This window comes from Colletotrichum higginsianum, chromosome 10 (assembly GCF_001672515.1).
Source record: "Colletotrichum higginsianum IMI 349063 chromosome 10, whole genome shotgun sequence".
In the NCBI taxonomy this organism is placed as follows: domain Eukaryota; kingdom Fungi; phylum Ascomycota; class Sordariomycetes; order Glomerellales; family Glomerellaceae; genus Colletotrichum; species Colletotrichum higginsianum.
The window spans coordinates 1,192,345-1,211,158 of record NC_030962.1 but is presented as its reverse complement, the minus strand read 5'-3'; the positions used below and the strand labels follow the sequence as shown (position 1 = coordinate 1,211,158).

Sequence of the window (18,814 nt, the reverse complement as noted above, 5' to 3'; positions counted from 1 at the left end):
GACGTGTGATTCATGATCGGGCATGTGCCTCGACTGTTTTGCACAGCAAGCCGGCGCCATATTGTTCTCGGGTTGACGGCAAGCCAACTCTGTCTCGTAGCTAAAGGACATGCATATATCGTAATGCAAAGTAGGAACCGTGCCGTTTTTTTTATGAGTATAGGTGATGACGGTGCCATCAACAATACGTGAAGGAAGAACCTATAAAGGCTCTTCTTGCTTAGGGTTGCTTGTGCAGCAGGAGTAAGACAAGCTGGTCTATTGATACTAAGTCTAGTAAAGCTAGAATTCTTGAGGAATCTAAATAGAGTGAAATGCATAATACGCATATATATATTGATTTTCACTAACCCTAGCGGTCTACACATTGTCCCCCAGTTCCTTTAACAAGAAGACATTTCTAAATTTGTTAGTAAGTGTACATATAAGCAAAGAAGGCAGTTTTGCTTACATTAGACTAATTGTTATTGACTTTGTCTGATGGGAGTTTGCACTTAATGTGGTGTTGAAAATCTTGGTTAGTGTACTTTCTGAATTTGTAGTATACCTTCATTGTGAAATACTTATTGTAATATCCATTTAGAGTATACCTGTAGTAGTTAGTTACATATTCTACAAGGTTGATATTGTAATGTATAATTACTAGCAGTTTTGTTGCACTGCTTGGATGTTTATTCTAGTAGTAAAGTTGCAAATAGAAAAGTAAGTGAGAGCTTTAATTTTTCTTAATTCTTAGGAAGAGAAGGTATAAAGAGTAGAGTAGGGAATGCGCGCAGAGAGAACTTTTGATGCACATCTACACTTGTTAGTTTAAGAAGTCTTCTATAAAGCTTAGTATTGTTACCTTTAAGGTAAGGAGTTTCTACTAGTATAATTTACATTCTTTATAAGGTTTAAGTCTAGTTATTTCTCCACTTACATAGATTCTTTTATTAACTTGAAGGCTGGTAACATCCGACTACACAGATTCCTTTTGTAAAGAAAAAACTTTAAGAATGGTGATTTCTACTCTGCTTATGTGAGTAATGCTCCCTTGGTCTACCTCTAATTAACGAAACGTTTTTTATTTCCGGTGCACCCTAGGCTATGCACCTTATTAGCAAGTTTTGCAGGCTGTGGCTGCTTGTCTTAGCGCTGTGTTGTACAAGAAGGCGGATGATACTACGCATGTTTGTCCCCTACTGCTCTGTCCCCCTTCGTCCAGCCTGGAAAACTTGTTATCTTGGACCAGCCCTCTGGTAATTAAGCCCAAAGTCTAGAGGAGTATATCCTGCAGAACCGGTTGATGTACTGTTATCACGAGTACGGCCACCAAGGTGTTTCTTGTATGAGCGACTTTACCTGGGTGCCTAGTGTGGACAAAGAAGCACTGGCATGGTCATGGGATATGGCAAAAGGTGTCAGTGGCTAGGAGCTTTCAGACTTCTCGTGGTGATAAATGTTAGCAGCAACTACGACCATCAGATATGGAGACAGAAAGGTACTTTCGTGCGATTGACACCTAGTCCCCGGCCTGTTGGCCTCCATGGAGCAACATCCGAGAAAGAGAAGCCCTACATTCATATACAGGAACCCAGGGGCACCGAGTACGAGCTCACAAGCGACTGAAGCGTTTCGCAATGTCGATCTTTTTCCAACCCCGCGACGTAATCGGGGACATTTAAGCTTTCCCGGTATGGGGCCCGGAGCACTCCGTCGTTGATTGTGGACGCCTCGCCGATCATGCCGTTTCCAAAGACTTCGCTCTCGCTAAACCCCAACATGCGCCAAGGCTCTCGATGCCGCCGGCGGGCGTGGAACCCAACCAGATGACAGATGACAGAAAATCAGCCGTCACCGTGAATCAAGTATGCAACGGCTGTGTGGCGGCATTGAGTCAGGAGTTGCCGTTCGTAAAACAAGCTCGGTTTAGCGACCGGCGACTTACGGTGAGGCAGACGGGGCGGGAGCTAACGTCATACAGTCGGCCGGCTGCCGCAGGTCCCGACTAATGAACAGAATCAATAACTGCCCTTCGTTTTGTCCATAGATGCCGCGAGGTAGAATGCTGGACACAATGCACAGTCGGTTCTCCAGAGGGATCCGGGCCAGCATTAGCAATGAGAGCCCGACAGGCTGGAGAGTTTGATGCTTCTTGTTTCAGCGAGTGCGGAGCCCGGCCGTTTTTGTGCTCTTTCGAGGCGGTGATCGGTGTGGACGGTGATACAGATCGCCCTTTTTGGATGAACACACCAAGGCTTTTCCTCGTTGGCTGATGATTTCCGAGTCAGTGTACAAGGGCCCTAACACCAACCGCATCGACCGTGACAGCGCGGAACTATCTTGTTTGGGAGGTTCAACGTTGGGAAAGGCGCCCACCCGAAAGCCAGCAGGCTTTCTTGGCATGACATGACAAAACAGGAATGAAACCGTCAACGCGTCTCTGGCTTGCTGACTTGTGATGGAAATACACCATGCCACGGTGGCCTAGTTGAACCATACAACGAGATGATAATAATAGGCATCAACAACAGACTGCGGCTGGGTAAAGGTTGAGTATAAATAATGGCATTGGTCTTTCCATCACATCATCCCATCCCATCATTGCAACATCGCATCCGTTCATCGTATCTCTTGCCTCGACCAACTCTATCCTGATACCTTCACCACAATATAATACAACACAAACGTTGATCGTTTAATCCCACCCGCCACACCGCCAACATGCGTTTCCAGATCGTCTTCGCCATGCTCGCCACCTACGTCGCCACTGCCATGGCCGGCGCTTGCGAGGACTGCCAGCGAACCTGTCCCAGGCCCAGCGAGGACGAGTGCAGTAAGTTGACTTTGTGTTTCCCTGTCCGCTTCGTGACGAGGAAGGTTGACGAACCCTTGGAACAGACGCGCTTTGCGCCCCGATTTGCAACGCTTAAAAAAGCTACCTTGACAACGATGTTTCTATCAGATTGAGCTTAGTTAGACGAGGACAGCCGGCTTCCTTCAGCGGATTTTCTAAGAAGAAATAAAATGAGAAGAAAAATCCTATAAAGAGAACGAATTCTCCAAAAGCTATTTGCTTGTGCTTGTCTCCCACACATACTCGTCTCAAAGGGCACGGGTTTAGGTATTTTAGGCTATTAACCCCCCCCCCCAAGTGCTAGAAGGCTACATTTTAGGGTAGTAGTAAGAGCAGACTCATGTCCTTTACCTACACTTTCTGGCAAATGCAATGCTCTTTGGGGCCTTTAGAGCTTACAGCCCGAATTTTGTAGTAGCCTTAGTGGGCTTGTTCTAGCGCATTAGATGTGCACTAAGTAGTGCGGAGAAGAGGGGAAATAAAGTGGAACCGCTGTAGCCTTCTGGCGCTCAAGGGGATAGGCAATCATGCAGAGTGTGGCTGGTGGCGGCGACCGACAAGTTCATTACGTAAGCAAGAGTCCATCCAAAACAGCTGGTTGCCCAAGTGGCGCTTCAGGCTCTATCCATGCCATTGTGCGCCACAGAGCACAGCCAGCACAGCGGCAAGCCGCCGCTCGCTGACATGCGACGGCCCGCATTTCGTGATTCTCCACCTCAACATCGACCTCGACCTTCCTCAACCTCTTTCGACCACGATCAACAATCAAATACCGTACAGCAATCACCGCATACTCACTTGCCTTGCCAGCCTCGAGCCATGGTTGTTCTCACGGATCTTGATTCTAACCCGATCCCCTTTCCCCTACCGCACCTCATGAGAAGCTTTCGATAATGCCACCGCCCACAATGGAAGCCGGCGGCCGGGGTCTGCGTCAAGCTCTCGCCGAGGCGCAGGAAAAAACGCAGGCAGCATACCTCTTGATGAGCGACCCCGGCAGCCATAGCGAGGTCCGTTTGGCTCTCAGACTTATAAGTGGCACTCTTCATAGCCTTTTACTGCTGTTCGACGACTTTGCAGACGAGGAGTACGACGCAGCATCAACACGTCCCGATCACACCCTCATCGACTCGTTGGGCGATACTCTTGACGACCTAATCGAGGCTTGGTTGAGAGGCTTTGTAGCACCGGGGAGAGGAACCGAAATGCCGTCACCACCCGAATTCACGTCCCAGATCCGGCAGTTTCACGCACAGCTTAGCCCTGCAATTCACGCCAACTCTTGGGCTGCCCTGCTCGTCTTTCTGTCTACGACCGGGTCTCGTAAGCCATCGCGGAAGCGAGAAACCGATGAGTTGAACGGTACGACTTGTGGAGCTTCAGAAACGTCTCCTGAAAGGTGTCTGAATCTGTTGTTGAGTCCCGAGTTCGATCGCAAACTGGACAGCTGCTACTGTCACAGGGTTTACGCCGCCGAGAGAGACGCCACGCACCCCGAGTACGTTGTTTGCGCGAAGCTTCTGCCCGAAATAGCCCACTATTATCACCGCTCCGTCGAGAACGAGCTCAGGCTACTTTTCCACCCGAGAAAGTCGGCCAACTTTCTGCAGTGGCTCCTCGAGTATGCTCGACAAGAATGGCCAGGACACTTCAACCCCGCGTCAGGTGCTCTGTCCATGTCACCTCTTCGTCAGTTGATGTCAGCAGTCTCGGATGCGTCCGTCAGCACTCTCCACATCGCTTCTGCCCTCGGTCTGCATCACGTATGCGAGGCCCTGATTCACTTGGAGAAGCAGGACGTGAACCAACAAAGTCTCATGGGAACGCCTCTGTATTGCGCCTTGCTCGGCCCCACTGCACTCTTCGCTCGTTACGATGATCCGACTCAGCTGGTAGCTGACCGGCGTCCGACCAGCGGTCAGGAGCCGACCCTGCATGTTCTTCTGGATGCGGGCGCTACGGGCACGTCGGTCTCGACTGGGTCTCAACAAGATGAAGCGTTGTCGCTGGCAACCGTGGCATTTTTTACGTGTCAGTCGATAGATGCTCCAGACGCCATGGTGCGCATTCTTCGATCCGGATTCAGCCGCGACGATCGGTTCATTCAGCTGTTCCATGGAAAGAACTCGATCCTACAGTACTGGCCGTCGCCGCTGCCTCCGCTGACTCGCTCGTTCCTAGCCTCTGTCCTCCCCGAGATTCTCGACAGTGCAGTTATGCAGTACAACGGCGACGATGAGACATCGTTACTGATGGCTGGCATCTATGACGTCCTCGAACATCATGGCCTAGCTGATACCTGTTCGGGTCGAGGGTCACGCCCTCTCAGCGTATCGGACAAGGTGTACGCAGACCTAGTCCAAGAAGCCGTCCAGGATCACAAGGCTGCAGTCGTCAGAAGACTCATCCTTGACCCTCGGTGGAATCCCAACCAATCAATACCATCATGCCTCGATTCGGAAGAGCCGTTCCAAAAACCGTCTACCATACTTCATGACGCGGTCGAGTCTTGCGACGTAGACACGGCTTCCCTCATTCTGCAGTCGGGAGATGACGTCGATGTTCACGTGCGTGACGAGTGTCAAAGGACGCCTCTGATGCTGTCCGAGACACCTGACGTCCTCAGACTCCTCCTCAGCCATGGAGCGAGAACGACAGACACGGACGAAGATGGCCGCAACGTCTGGCACATCGCAGCGGCAAACTCGGACATTGGCATGATTGATGCTCTCCACGCCTTTGATGAGCACACGGACTGGAACTTGAGGGCACTGATGAAAGATGGCCAAACCCCTATTGCTCAGTCCATCATCTATCCACTGAGCAGGACGAAAAGATTATCTAAGAGTAAAACTGCTGCCGGGGCGCTTCACATGCTCGAGGTCTGCGAACCAAACGCCGCTTACCTCCAGAGCCCAACTCCCCTCCTCTTCCTCGCCGTCGAGTGGGGCTCTTGCGAGTTGGTCCGCAAGCTGGTTGATTTCGGCGCCGACCCATTCGAGATGGGCGATGACGGCCGCAACGCCCTGCATTATCTCGAGGTCAATGCCGGAGAGGATCTTGTTGAGATGCTCTTGAACCTGCACGTCGCGCCTGTGTTGACAAGGGACGGGCAGTCACCGGCGGAAACCATCTTCACGGCCTTCAACGACTCGCTCTTTTGGGACCCAGATCCAGATAGACCGAACAGGCGCCCCGTCAACCACCGGCCGCTCGATTTTGGCGCATTTAACCGTCTATTGACCGTTGAGGTTCTTGGCTCTCGCAACAGCGAAGGCGCCGGGCTCTGGGAGCGCTTCGCTACCGGCGTCCTGGGTACATGGGCTTCTAAGTGGCCGCCAGGCTCCAATGTCTGGGAGTCTTTGCAAACTGCCGTGGATTGTTTGATCGAGAAGGTAATCCCAGTCAGATATGAAGAGGAGACGGGCAAATGTGCTCTGGTCCCGGTTCTCTCAGCCTGGATGGGTTACGCTACAACCCACGACAAGTGGCCCGTAAGGTTGGGGGAGATGCTCTGTTCAATCCTGCGCGTGTCGACCAAGGTCGAGAGCTTCCAACAATCGCCGACTGCAGTACAGTGTCTCAAGCTGGCCGTTGAACAGGGGCATAGAGACGTCGTTGTGATGCTGCTTGACCTGGGCGTCTCAGTACACGCACAACATGAGTCCGTCTCGGCTCTCGAGTCGGCATGCTTGCCGGAATCAACATGCCCGCCAGCCATGTTTGACAAGCTTCTCGAGCATGCAGACCCGAAAAAGCTGAACTGTGTCGACGGCTTCAGGTCCCATTTTCTCTTCCGACTCCTCGACGATGGGGTCTCGCATCGCACGCATAAGCTGTCGGCCTTGGTGGACAAAGGATGCGACCCCAATGCGCTCACTCCCGCCGGGGTGCCCATGGTCGTGGCCTACATCAATAACCGCGAGACCAACGCCGCCATAATCTTGCTCGAAAAGGGTGCGAATCCGGCATTGTCCTTGCCGAGTGGGTTGGATGCAGCGCTCGCGGCCGCCTCGAGTGGCGACTTGCTCGTTCTGGAGAAGATCAGGTCCATCAGTAGCACTGATAGCCACCCCTGGGGTAAATGTTGCACGTACGACTTCTCTCGAGTCGTTGGCCCGAAAGTCGTCCCAGAAATGGCAAGACAATGGGGCTGCAACGCACTCCATCTTGCAGCTGCCCACGGCCATGCGGACGTGCTTCAGTTCTACCTCGGATTCCCAGACCTCGATGTGGAATCCCAAACGGCCGATGGCTGGCGGCCGCTTCACTTTGCCGCCGCCTGCGCCGCCGACGGCGGATCATGTGTTCGGCTTCTTTTGGAGCACGGTGCAGACCCGACGGCGACGTTGCCATTCCCGATGGACCAGAACCCTCTGAATCTCGCATCCATCTCGGGTGCCACCGAAGCCGTGCGGCTGCTCCTCGATGTCGGCCCGGGAATCTTCAGCCGGATGAACATTCCAGCTGCCTTTGTCGAAGCTTTCCGGAGCGGCAAGTCGGACCTGATGGAGCCGTTTCTACCCTTGATGCATGAAGTCATCATGGCATCAGCTGGGAACACCGGCCAAACCAGTGTCTTGGGCGCCGTGCTGGAGTTGTGCATCCAAAATGGCTATGAGCAGTTGGCGGCTGAAGCCATGACGATGGTCCGACCCGAGATCATGAACTCCATCAGGATGCGCTGCGGACGATGCTCGCCCCTCGTCCTTGCGGCGGCTCAGGGCCGGTTCACCCTTGGCGAAATCTTTCTTGACCATGGCATGACCGCCTGGAATCTCGTCGACCGTTGCTCGCATCTTTCCGTCATCTCTCGGCGCCTGCGCTATCCTTGTCCCGCTCTGCATATAGCGCTCATGCGGCCGAGCCATCTCCCAAGTACGGGTACGGAGGAGGGGTTTGTCAGACGACTCCTCGGTGTGATGGACTGGACGCGCCACGAACTTAGTCCCTTTCACTGTGCCGTCGCCAGCGGCGTGCCAGACAGGGTCCGTATGGTTGTCGACTGGATCAGAGGGTCCCCCGAGCATCATCCGAGACTTCTCCACGGTATGCAAGCCTGGGGACTGTTACCTGCGAACGAGGATGCGGAATCAGGCGATCAGGATCCTTCGTGGGGGTTCTCCGGAAACGGTGCAGTCGACGCCATCATCAAACATCACGTCAACAAACGCGTTGCCTCGCCCGATTTACAGCCCACGTTCCGCCTCGGCATGACCCCACTGCTGATTGCAGCGGAGGAGACGAATATCGAGGGGGTTTCCAGCGTCGAGATGATGGAGGTCCTCTTGGGCCACGGCGCAGAAGTCAACGTGTCCGACTTGGAGACCTCAGACACGCCACTTCACGGGGCCGCGATGGTCAACTGCATAGACAGCGCCAGACGTCTTCTGGATCATGGGGCGGACCCCAATCTCTACAACTTGAATTCCTTTACCCCGCTGACCGTGGCCGTCCGACGGGGCCACTTGGAGATGGCGCAGCTGTTGGTAGAGCGTGACGCCGACGTCCACGTCCGCGATATCGACGGCATGAGTCTACTCAACGCCTGCGCCTGCGCCTCGGAGCACCCCGAAATGTTCATCTGGCTCATGAGCCTCGGCCTTGACCCTTGCAGACCCGAGGAGACCGGTTATACGCCGCTCCACAAAGTAATACTGAACAACGCGTTTCCGGGCCTGATCTTCAACCACGGGCTCGACTTTTCCAGGATCCGGGACGTACGCAAGGGGTTCCTGTCGCTCGTCATCAAATCGCATCACCGAAGAGCCGACGGTACGCTGCGGAGGCTGTTCAAGCGGCTGCCGCGGGAAAATGCGCTGGAGCTGGCGAACTCGACGCCAGGAGCGTTTTTCAGCCCGCTCTGCGTCGCCGCGGTTAGGGATAGACTGGATTGCGTATCTACGCTGCTTCGGCACGGGGCGGACATCGACGCCGAGGGTTCGCCAGAGGGCTCGGCGCTCATGGCTGCTTGTTCCAGGCAGAAACTGAAGGCCGTGAAGTTACTCGTGCGGAGCGGCGCCAGCATCTCGTACCAAGCCATGGTTGACGGGGTGCCTGTCTTCAGGAGTGCCCTGGAGTCTGCCAGGCCGTATCCGCACGTCGTGCGCTGGCTCCTCGTGGACCGACACGCTCGTCTGAGGAGCATTGAGAGTGCTTCGGAGGATGTGGGAGAAGCGGAGGTGAAGCCGTGGAGCGGAGGACGGGTTGCGGGATACCAGCTCTCGGGCATAGGCATCAACACTGGGCGGAGGGTCGGGGAGACTGGGCTAGAGTATCTGAGGCGTCTGGATCGGATTCGGTGGAGTTTGAGGGGACAGACAATTCAGGTGGTGGCATTGGGTTGACAGTCAGGGGTTTGAATTGTGGTTGAATACGTTGTAATTATGGTCTAGAAAGCCAGGGAACATGCCCTTGTAGTGCAATACCATGCCTCACAAGGGATGTGTCACAACTCACTGTGCAAGAAGAAAGGATATCGTCAACGTTTTGTTTGCTTCTAGACTAAGCCCATGGATCTGTGCATGTATTCCATAAGAATCTGTGTTACCAAGTCCCAAACTGTGTGCGTTTGTGCGTTGCGTGAAAGTGTCACCCTATAACTCCAATCCCTTTCCTTCCAGCAACCAGACAGAACCAGTACTGTATCCCTTTGAACTCCCATTAACCCATTCAAAGGAAAATGCAGAAGTGGGAAAATCCATTCAGTAGGCAGGAGGCATGTTCCACCAGTTGAAGCCCAGGTCGTCAGAGTCATCAGCCGTGTCAGGGGGGGCATCAAGGCGACCGATGTTCACGCCGGCTCTGATGGCGCGCTCAAAGAGGGAGAGGCGCAGCTGGGCAGTGAAGGGGTTCTGACCAAGGTCAGCACGGGGCGGGACGTTGATCTGGCCCTCATCCGTTCCGCCAAAGAAGAGCCAGGCAAGCGGGTTGTAGTGAACGAGCAGGGCGGTGGTGCTCAGCTCTCTGATGCGCTCTGCATTGTCGAACACGACAAGGGAAGGCTTGAAGGAGGTGGCCGGGGCCTGTCCAGCGGTGGCGGGGGTGGAGCAGACGATGCCCTTAAAGTCCTTAAGGATCTTCTGGTAGAGCATGCGGACTCTGTTAGTAAGCTGGAGAGCAGCGTTTCTGCTCATTGTCTCGCCCTGCAGGAGTCTAGTGACTGGAATGATGATGCCGTTGTACTCCTCTTGGTGGGCAAGGACATGAGCAACAGCAAGCTGCTTGGTGGTGGCAACAAAGATGGGGTCAGGCCAGCCATTGTCTGTGTTGCTGTTGTTGGCGCTGCTACCCTGGGGGTGCAGAGCATCATAGAAAGCCTGGTTCCGGAACTCAGTAATGAATCCGGCGATCTTGTCAAGGGGCTCCAGCCAGAAGGTAACTGAGTCGATCTGAACTTGGGAACAAGTCTGAGCTGGGCTTAAATTGCCTGAGACTTCAGATGGCGACGGGATGTCGCAATCCTTGGCAGAGACATAGAGAACCTTGGGCGCATTGTTCACTCTGAGCGAGCTGAAGAAGGAATTAATCTTGTTGGCCAGACTGAGGGCCTCAGTCTCATTGTGAGCAATGCACAGGGCAGGGCAGTGGCCTCCAGGGATGCCCAGGATCGAAGCCGCCAGGATGACCAAGATGAGGGTGGTCTTCCCGGATCTGGCAGGACCAGGGAGGAAGGCGATGTTCGGACTGATGTGGCCGAGAGCTTGGATGAATTGCTGCTGGCGCTCGTCGAGCTGGTCAACCGACGCAGCCAGCAACATGGGCCAGTCGTTTCTGTGGCGAGGCTCGCCTGCGGCTTTGCCGAGGCCTGGCAGCTCCTTGAGGAGGTTGACCTCCCGCTCCTCCTCCAGCGGGACGAAGTCCAAAAGGTAGAGGAAGTTATCTTGACCCTCACCGGACGGCGAGACGGAGTTCTCCTTCTGGTCGACGAGCAAGGCGAGGGCCGCGATCTCTGCCTTGAGCACCTTCTTGTCGAAGTTCTTGCGGACGCAGGCGCGCAGGTTGGCGCCGCGGGGTGCGCCGAGGAGGTTCGACTTGCCGCGGAAGGCGGACGGGATGGTGACGACAAAGTAGATGGTGTCGGCGGGCTGCGGCAGGTGGCCGCGAGGGGCGTTGCATCGCTTGGCGGGCCACCAGAGGGGGTCATCGGACGTTCGGATGACGGGCAGAGATATCTCGAGAGGAGTGCCACGCAACAGGATGCTGCATTCCTCGTTGATGGCCGGGAGAAACTCGAGTTGATCGGCGGCGGCGGTGAGACGAAGGAGGAAGGTCTCGCTGGTCCGACCGTTGTTGAAGGCGACGGCGGCATGCGCGACTCTGGACAAGACTGTGAAAACGTTGGCCAGGTCCTGATGCTCGTAGACGGCTCCCACGCCGTGTACGACCTGGTAGTGACTGACATCGACGAAGCGGGTGATAACCTCATGCTGAGGGGGCCAGATGAGGGCGCGCAGGTCGACGTCTCGATGAAGACGGCAGAAGTCGACGAACTGGATGACTTGGGGTTCATCCGTATCCTCGTACCAAAGATCGAGAGACCACTGAGGGATGACAAGGGCCTGGTCCAAGTTCTGGTGTCGGACGAAGCGAGTTCGAAGGGCGTCCACGTTGTCGTTGCTCTGCTTGGTGGCGTACCACTCCAGAAGGGCCGGGCGGCCTTCGTCTGCGCCGCGGATGACCTTCTGAAGCTGCAGGAGGTCGGCGAGGGCGGCGGCGCTCGCATTGCCGAGGGTGGCGAGCGTGAGGTCGTTGACGTCGAGGAACAGGTCCTCGGCGCCAAGGGTTATCTTGATCGACGGGATGAAGGGGCTTGCCTGGCTATGGAAGTAGTCTCGCACCTCCATCGCGGTATGGTTGACGCCCAGGAACTCGGCACGGAAGGTGGTGGCGTGGTTCAGATGAACGGTCATCGTGCCTACACGGGTGTCGTTCAGGCCGACGCCGTGCTGGTGAACTTCGATCTCGATGTAGCTGTACATGTGATGGAAGAAGTGAGGACGTACGACGAAAGACAAGCTTTCGCCGTCGCAACGTCCGATGTTGTTCGCGTTGACCAGGCTAGGCGTCGACTGGAAAGCGGGCTGTCTGCCGTTCACGGGGTCGACGACGGCCGCCCGAAGGAGGACGTCTCGCGGTTGGTCCATCTCGAACTTGTTGCGGCGTTCGTCGCAAGGTTCAGCTCGTTCAGGTTGTTCAGGTGGTTCAGCGTGGTTGAGGTTCGGGATTTGAGGTCGTCTTGATGGTTCAGACGTTGTGGTTTGTGAAGGAAAAGGATTTTTTTGAGGAGAGGATGGGACCTTCTGAGGTGGGAATTTGGAAGGAAAGTAGGAAGGAAAATAGGTTTTAGATATGGGAAGGAAGGAGTTTTGTGCGTGCCCTTGTGTTGTGAATACGCATACCTACCCTGTTGGGGGATGAATACACGGGTCGATGAAGCGAGATGGTTTTTGGCACAAGAAACGAGATGACGAGGGCAGAGTGAGGTGGAAGTATAGTGTGATGTGTAGTCTGATGGCTTCACCTCAGATTCATCTCCACAATGAGACGAGTTTCCTGGGTGGGAGATCCAAGTAACTACTAAACCTAAGCCGAGGAGGTAGCGAAGGTTGACAATCCAGGTACGCATGTTTATGTGAAGAACTGCGGTTAACGTGAAGAAAAGAGTCTTCCTGTGATGGGCCTCCTGCTGTAACGAAGATGGATCTTGAACATAGTGACTAAAAAGCGAGTAGTGTGAATCCACGTTTACTTTATGGGATTGTGAGAGTACTCCTAAGGTGGTGGGCTAATCACCTGCTTCAGGAACGAACCGCCGGTCCTCCATATCTACAGACGACAGACGCGCCGCACTTCCCCAAACCACAGACCAGACAAAGACTCGTTCCGGGCAGGGGCGCCCTGAAAACGCTTTCATATATCAGAGGCGTTAGCACGAGAAAGACAGAGTCCCGAGCTGGGTACCGTGGAGAACGGTCCGTTGCGTTGTGTCGCCTGGATCCAGAAACATAAGGCTGAACTGCAGAGGAAATAGCGGCGTAGTAGATGCACATTGACGAGGTGTAGTTGAAGCAAGGTTATGGGGGGCTTCGAACAATGTGTAGACTTCCTGGACACGCCTCAACTCCACTTATTCAGTCGTATCTGGATCTGAGAGCGCTGTGTCTGGCCTAGAACGATCGATATGCCCCGTCTCTTTCAAGTTTTGTAACTTGTCAATAAAACAATGGTGTTTATTGTGCAGCCACGCATCATGTTGGGGTTGAACTCGGCGCTGCGAGTCTATTCAAAACAAGTCTCGATAATCCGTCTATCGAACAGCCAAAGTATCATGTGACAGAACTACGTCTTGATTCCCGACCAGCCCGTTGGACGGCATTCATCATCTGGCCCACGCGTTGTCTGCCACTTGCTGGCGTTTTCCCGGACCCTGCCGTTTTCGGAATCTCCAATCTTACCCAGGGAATCCCCAGACGCGAGAGATATGAGGATGGCTAAACCCGTTCAAGAGGACATCACTCTGGTGTCAAATATGTACGGGGGGAGGGGGCTCCCCAAAGATACGACGCAAGCCCAGGGAGAGTCGAGAGGACAAGCATGAAAGACCCCGACACCGTCAACATTGACGACTGCGCGATCAGGCCTTGCAAGAAGCTAACATCTGTAAAACATCAAGAACTGGACCAGGAGCTCAACCTCGCCGTTCTCTTACATGGAGGGGCCAGTTCTTCTTTGGCATCATCAAAGCTCGCACCCATCGTCGGCGCCCTCGAGCGTTCACTGCATCTTTGGCATTTTGAAAAGGTCTTTGTCACTAGACGATCTACTCGTTAGGACAGCGGAGGGCCGGAGAACCGTACGCAACGTCCCCATGATGGCACGCTGCTCTACAGGGTGATGAACAATGCCCCTTTGTCTCTGGATTTTCCGCGACATTTGCCGTCGTCTACTGCCCCGAGTACGGCCTTGTTCAAAGGGCTTGACGCCTTGTCTCCCCGCAGCGGCTCGGCACCAGGACATTTCTACGGTCCATAGCATTCCCGGCTTCTTGTGCCTGATCCTCGGGTATCAGTTTTGCCAATAGCGTCTAAGTTTGCGAGGAGTTCGAAGATGGACGGCTGATCTGACAAGGCGAGGTTGTGGCCGCCTCAAGACGACGTGGCTGGTCATTCAGCCGCCGAACTGATCTGGAGGGGATCTGGTTCCGCATTGCATGAGATGGTGTAAGACCGTGGCGCCAGAGGGGCTGGTCAGTCGTTGGGAGACAAAGGTAGTCGCTCCGGCGCGTATCACTTGACCGTTGGCCGCCGCTGGGCGCGTTGACGATGCGGCTGACCATGGTGACATTCTGGTCAGCGACGTTGGAGGGGGCGGACAGATTGGTCTAGAGGTGAAAGTGTAGCCTTACGCGGCGACCACCTCACGATAGAGTCGTTTAGTCAAAGGCCGAGGGCCTGGATCCAGCAGGGGACCCTCATGACCCGGGCGGTGAGCATCTAGTCCCTTTCGCAAACAGCGGTAGCCCGGAGGACTCGCCCCTCTGGTCGCACCCGACACTCTGGTTTGATATCCACACAGATCGGTCGCAGGGGAACTCGGCCACCGAGGCGGGGACCCTGAACACGCTCTTTGGGAGCTAGTGAGAGTACAGATGCACTGCAGACTCTTCTTCTCTCCTATGGCAGCAACCCTCCTTGTTTTGTTTCCTCCCATGTGTTAATGTGGAGGGAGGGATGGGACCCTTGCTCGGCGCACTTGGTCGCAGGCAGCGGCACTTGGGTCGATCGATGGTGGCAGGCTAGCTGCTGCTGCTAGGCTAGCGCAGGACGGCAATCAGGCGGGCATTTAGTCTCGAGATTGAGGGAAAAAGAGGGCAAAACCCCGACTTTTCGTGGCGTTTTCGTCCTTGGCCGCCGGAAGAGACTTCAGCTCCGTGCAGATGGCTGGCCGGTGGGCGTATCGTGGGGGCGAATATGCGTAGACTTGGCACATGGTTCTGCAGGGAGGATCAAGGACACATGGGTTGTGGATGATGTGGATAATGTGGATATCCATCGGGAGCTGTTTTGTTTCGTTCCTGGAGAGAAGCCGAGGGACCTCGGGAAGCAACGACAAAGAATGATACAAACACATGGTATATCTTCCGGCGAGCGAACACAGATCGGGCCGATGATGGGCCGATGATAAGCCTCGTTCTCCCCAAGGAAGACAAAAAAGAGAGAGATGGAGAGAGAGAGCACGCGCTAGAAAGAGACATTGCCATGGCAAGCCACGAGTCTAGACGCCGACGTGAGCCCATTTTTCAGCGGAGCATCAACTTTGTTCGGCCGCTGGGTTCCGCCGTTTTTCTTGGTTGGTGGCGCTGACGGCGGCCATTTGTCGACTTTGTCGAGGCGAACCGGGTTGACCGATGCTGAGGTCACTTGGCCACGCCGTTCCTGGGCCAGTCGGGAGCATGCGGAGATGGCTGGGAGGGTCGTGAGGTGGGGAGGGGGAGGGGAGGGGGGGACATAAGATCGTGGGTACGGGGCAAGACCAGGGGTTCGGACATGTGGACCGTTACGAGGTTGCCTCCTAAAGAATGATGGGCCGAAGATGTTGTTCTCTGTGGGATTGATGAACTGAAGAAGCTGTTGTGTCTGTCGGATTGAGAGAAGATGAGACAGATGGGCATAGCCTCTCTTCCGGGCCGATTTGTATTTGTGTCTCGCTGCTCAGCCGCCCTCATTTTCTCTCTGACTATACCTGTGAGAGTAAGCACGCACACAGTGAGTGAGTGAGTGAGTGAGTGTACCGGTGGCTCAGCCCGACGGCCATGCGCCGACGTTCCGAGGAGGACAGCCGAACAAGACAAGGATGGCTGGGAATGCAAAGCTCGGAAACACGCCACGAAGAAACGTAACCGTTTGCGGTATCGGGCGGGCCAGCGGTTCATGGACCAGAGGCGTCGGCGCTAGGATCAGATAAGATGGATCTGATAAAAAAAATAAGAGAGAAAATTCTGACGGTTTGGAGTTTTTCTCTCACTTCACTGCAGGCCTGATCCCCGACAACACTCACTCACTCACCGTCACACCACCACCACCAGCAGTGAGTTGAGTGAGTGACCAGCCAGTGACAGCACCACCACCCACCATGACATGACCCCTAGAAGAGCTAGCCCGGTAATGGGTTTTCTCTTGCTCTCTCACTCAATCTCACTCCCTCACTAGCACAGCTAGCGCGTGTGAGTTGCTCATCCACCAGGCTCGGCCGCCCCCCCGAAATGGCTCCGATGTGCACCAAGGACCGGAGAAGGACGGGCGGTGCGCACCTTGATTGGACGGCCTGCATCTGGGAGGCTCTGATCATACCGATAAAATGATAAAAGCTGGTGTTGGCCGTGCAAAAAGTTAAAAAGGCCGCCAATGTAACCTCCCTCCCTGTCTTGTCCCAGTTTGCTCCTCCTGCAGGCGGATCCAGCTTTTGGGAAACTCTCTCTCTCTATCTCTCTCTTCTACCCTTCTTCTTCCTCTTCACATCATCATCCTCTTCATCATCTTCTTCATCAGGGCCCTGTGTCTTGTTGGCTGTTCATCAGCGCCTCTGCTCAGTCGTTGTCACTCATAGTCATTGTGGTGACTGTGTGGTGTCTGTGCAAAACCAAGCTTGAGCACCTTCACCTCGGTCACGACATCTCGGTCCGCACTGACTTGACCCTTGGTATTGTGTCGCATCTTCCGCCCCCAGCGCCGGATACGTCACCGCATCTCCCGAGATCCCCATTGTCTGGTAAGTCTCCGATGCCGCCCTCCAAGGTGCCGAGACGCACCCAAGTGGAGTTTTGGTTTCCCGACATTTGTTTTTTCAAGAAGACGCATCTCGTGGAAGCCTCTTATGTTCTACCGATTCTCACTCTCATGAGCCCCGACTGACACTCCCCTTCTCAGACCACACCAAACTCATCCGTCACTATGGGTCTCTTTGGACGCAAGAAGGACGAGGCCGCGTCTGCCGCTGAGACGCCCGTCTCTCCGGTGGTAGACACCTCCTCCTCGCCCGAGAAGAACGCCGTCGTCACGACCAGCCCGCCACCCCCGGCCTACGAGCACACGGACATCATCGGCGAAAAGTCGCCCGGTGTCGTCCGCATCGAGGCCCTCACCGCCGCCATCACCCGCACCGATCGCATCTTCATCTTCTTCGGCGTCTTCCTCGTCGCCTACGCCTACGGCCTCGACGGCACCCTCCGCTACGCCTACCAGCCCACCGCCACCAACAGCTACGCCACCCACTCGCTGCTCGCCACCGTCAACGTCCTGCGCTCCGTCATCGCCGCCGCCGCCCAGCCCACCTCGGCCAAGATCGCCGACGTCTTCGGCCGCGTCGAGCTCGTCTGCGTCTCCGTCCTCTTCTACGTCGTCGGCACCATCGTCGAGACCTGTGCCACCGGCGTCAAGGCCTTCGCCGCCGGCGCCGTCATCTACCAGATCGGCTACACCATGATCATGCTGCTCGTCGAGGTCATCATCGCCGATATCACCTCCACCCGCGCCCGCCTGCTCTTCAGCTACATCCCCGCCCTGCCCTTCATCATCAACACCTGGGTCAGCGGCAACATCTCCGCCGCCGTCCTCACCAACAGCTCGTGGCAGTGGGGCATCGGCATGTGGTGCATCATCTACCCGGTCTGCGCCCTGCCCCTCATCGTCAGCCTGTCCATCGTCGGCCGCCGCGCCCGGAAGCAAGGCCTGCTCAACTCGTACACCTCGCCCTTCCGCGCCCTCGGCTTCAAGAAGTTCCTCGTCGAGCTCTTCTGGCAGCTCGACGTCATCGGCATCATCCTCGTCATCGCCATCTTCGCCCTCATCCTCGTGCCCTTCACCATCGCCGGCGGCTTCACCTCGTCCTGGCACGAGGCCCACATCATCGCGCCCCTCGTCATCGGCATCCTGTGCATCCCCGCCTTCATCCTCTGGGAGCGCAAGGCCAAGCACCCGCTCGTCCCCTTCTACCTCATGAGAGACCGTGGCATCCTCGCCCCTCTCGGCATCGCCCTGGGCCTCAACTGGGCCTGGTACATGCAGGGCGACTACCTGTACACCGTCTGCCTCGTCGCCTTTGACTTTAGCGTCACCGAGGCCACCCGCATCACGTCCCTGTACTCCTTCTGCAGCGTCATCACCGGCTTCATCCTCGGCTTCATCGTCTTCAAGGTCCGCCGCCTCAAGTACTTCATCGTCGCCGGCACCATGCTCTTCATGGTCGCCTTCGGCCTGCTGATCCACTACCGAGGTTCGCCCTCCGGCCAGGGTGGCGTCATCGGCGCCCAGGTCCTTCTCGGTATCGCCGGCGGCATGTTCCCGTACCCTGCCCAGGCCTCCCTACAGACCAGCCTCAAGCACGAGCACCTCGCCATCATGACCGGCCTGTATCTCGCCACGTACAACATCGGCTCGGCCTTTGGCAACACCGTCTCGGGCGCCATCTGGACCCAGGTCCTGCCCTCGACCCTGCGGGAGAACCTGGCGCAGTTCAACAACGAGACCCTCATCACCTACACCTACGGCCAGCCGCTGTTCGCCATCATCGACTACCCCGTCGGCACCCCTGAGCGCGCTGCCATCATCGAGTCCTACAGGCACGTCCAGCGGCTGCTCACCATCACCGGTATCTGCCTGACGGTCCCCTTGATCGCCTTCGCCTTCCTCCTGAGGAACCCCAAGTTGAACGACGAGCAGACCCTGGCTGTCGAGGACAACAATCACATTCGCACCGGTGAGGCCCACAGCGACGAGGTGGCCACCAAGATCTAGTGCTCGAACCGAGAAGAGATCAAACATGCTGTTTCATGATTTAGTGTAATTTAGTAATCGACCGGTCTGTGGAGGTCATGGCATGATATGATGCAGCCTCCTACGTCTCTGCAATCCTTTACCGACATGCCACAAAGTCCGATACATAATCTAATGTTATTTTCTAACTCCAAATACACGCCCT

The 18,814-nt window shown here is 55.5% G+C and overlaps 3 protein-coding genes across 3 annotated transcripts; 2 read left to right on the top strand and 1 right to left on the bottom strand.

Moving 5' to 3' along the window:
- Positions 1-3,744: 3,744 nt before the first annotated feature.
- Positions 3,745-9,183, top strand: CH63R_13828 (Ankyrin repeat protein; the record flags this gene model as incomplete). Its single annotated transcript, XM_018308802.1, has 1 exon — positions 3,745-9,183. The coding sequence occupies one exon, from the start codon at positions 3,745-3,747 to the stop codon at positions 9,181-9,183; it is 5,439 nt and encodes a 1,812-aa protein (XP_018151120.1).
- Positions 9,184-9,540: 357 nt separating this feature from the next.
- Positions 9,541-11,982, bottom strand: CH63R_13827 (Nonsense-mediated mRNA decay protein; the record flags this gene model as incomplete). Its single annotated transcript, XM_018308801.1, has 1 exon — positions 9,541-11,982. The coding sequence occupies one exon, from the start codon at positions 11,980-11,982 to the stop codon at positions 9,541-9,543; it is 2,442 nt and encodes an 813-aa protein (XP_018151119.1).
- Positions 11,983-16,788: 4,806 nt separating this feature from the next.
- Positions 16,789-18,630, top strand: CH63R_13826 (Major facilitator superfamily transporter; the record flags this gene model as incomplete). The annotated part of the gene is made up of 1 exon (XM_018308800.1): positions 16,789-18,630. The coding sequence occupies one exon, from the start codon at positions 16,789-16,791 to the stop codon at positions 18,628-18,630; it is 1,842 nt and encodes a 613-aa protein (XP_018151118.1).
- Between the last annotated feature and the right edge of the window lie 184 nt (positions 18,631-18,814).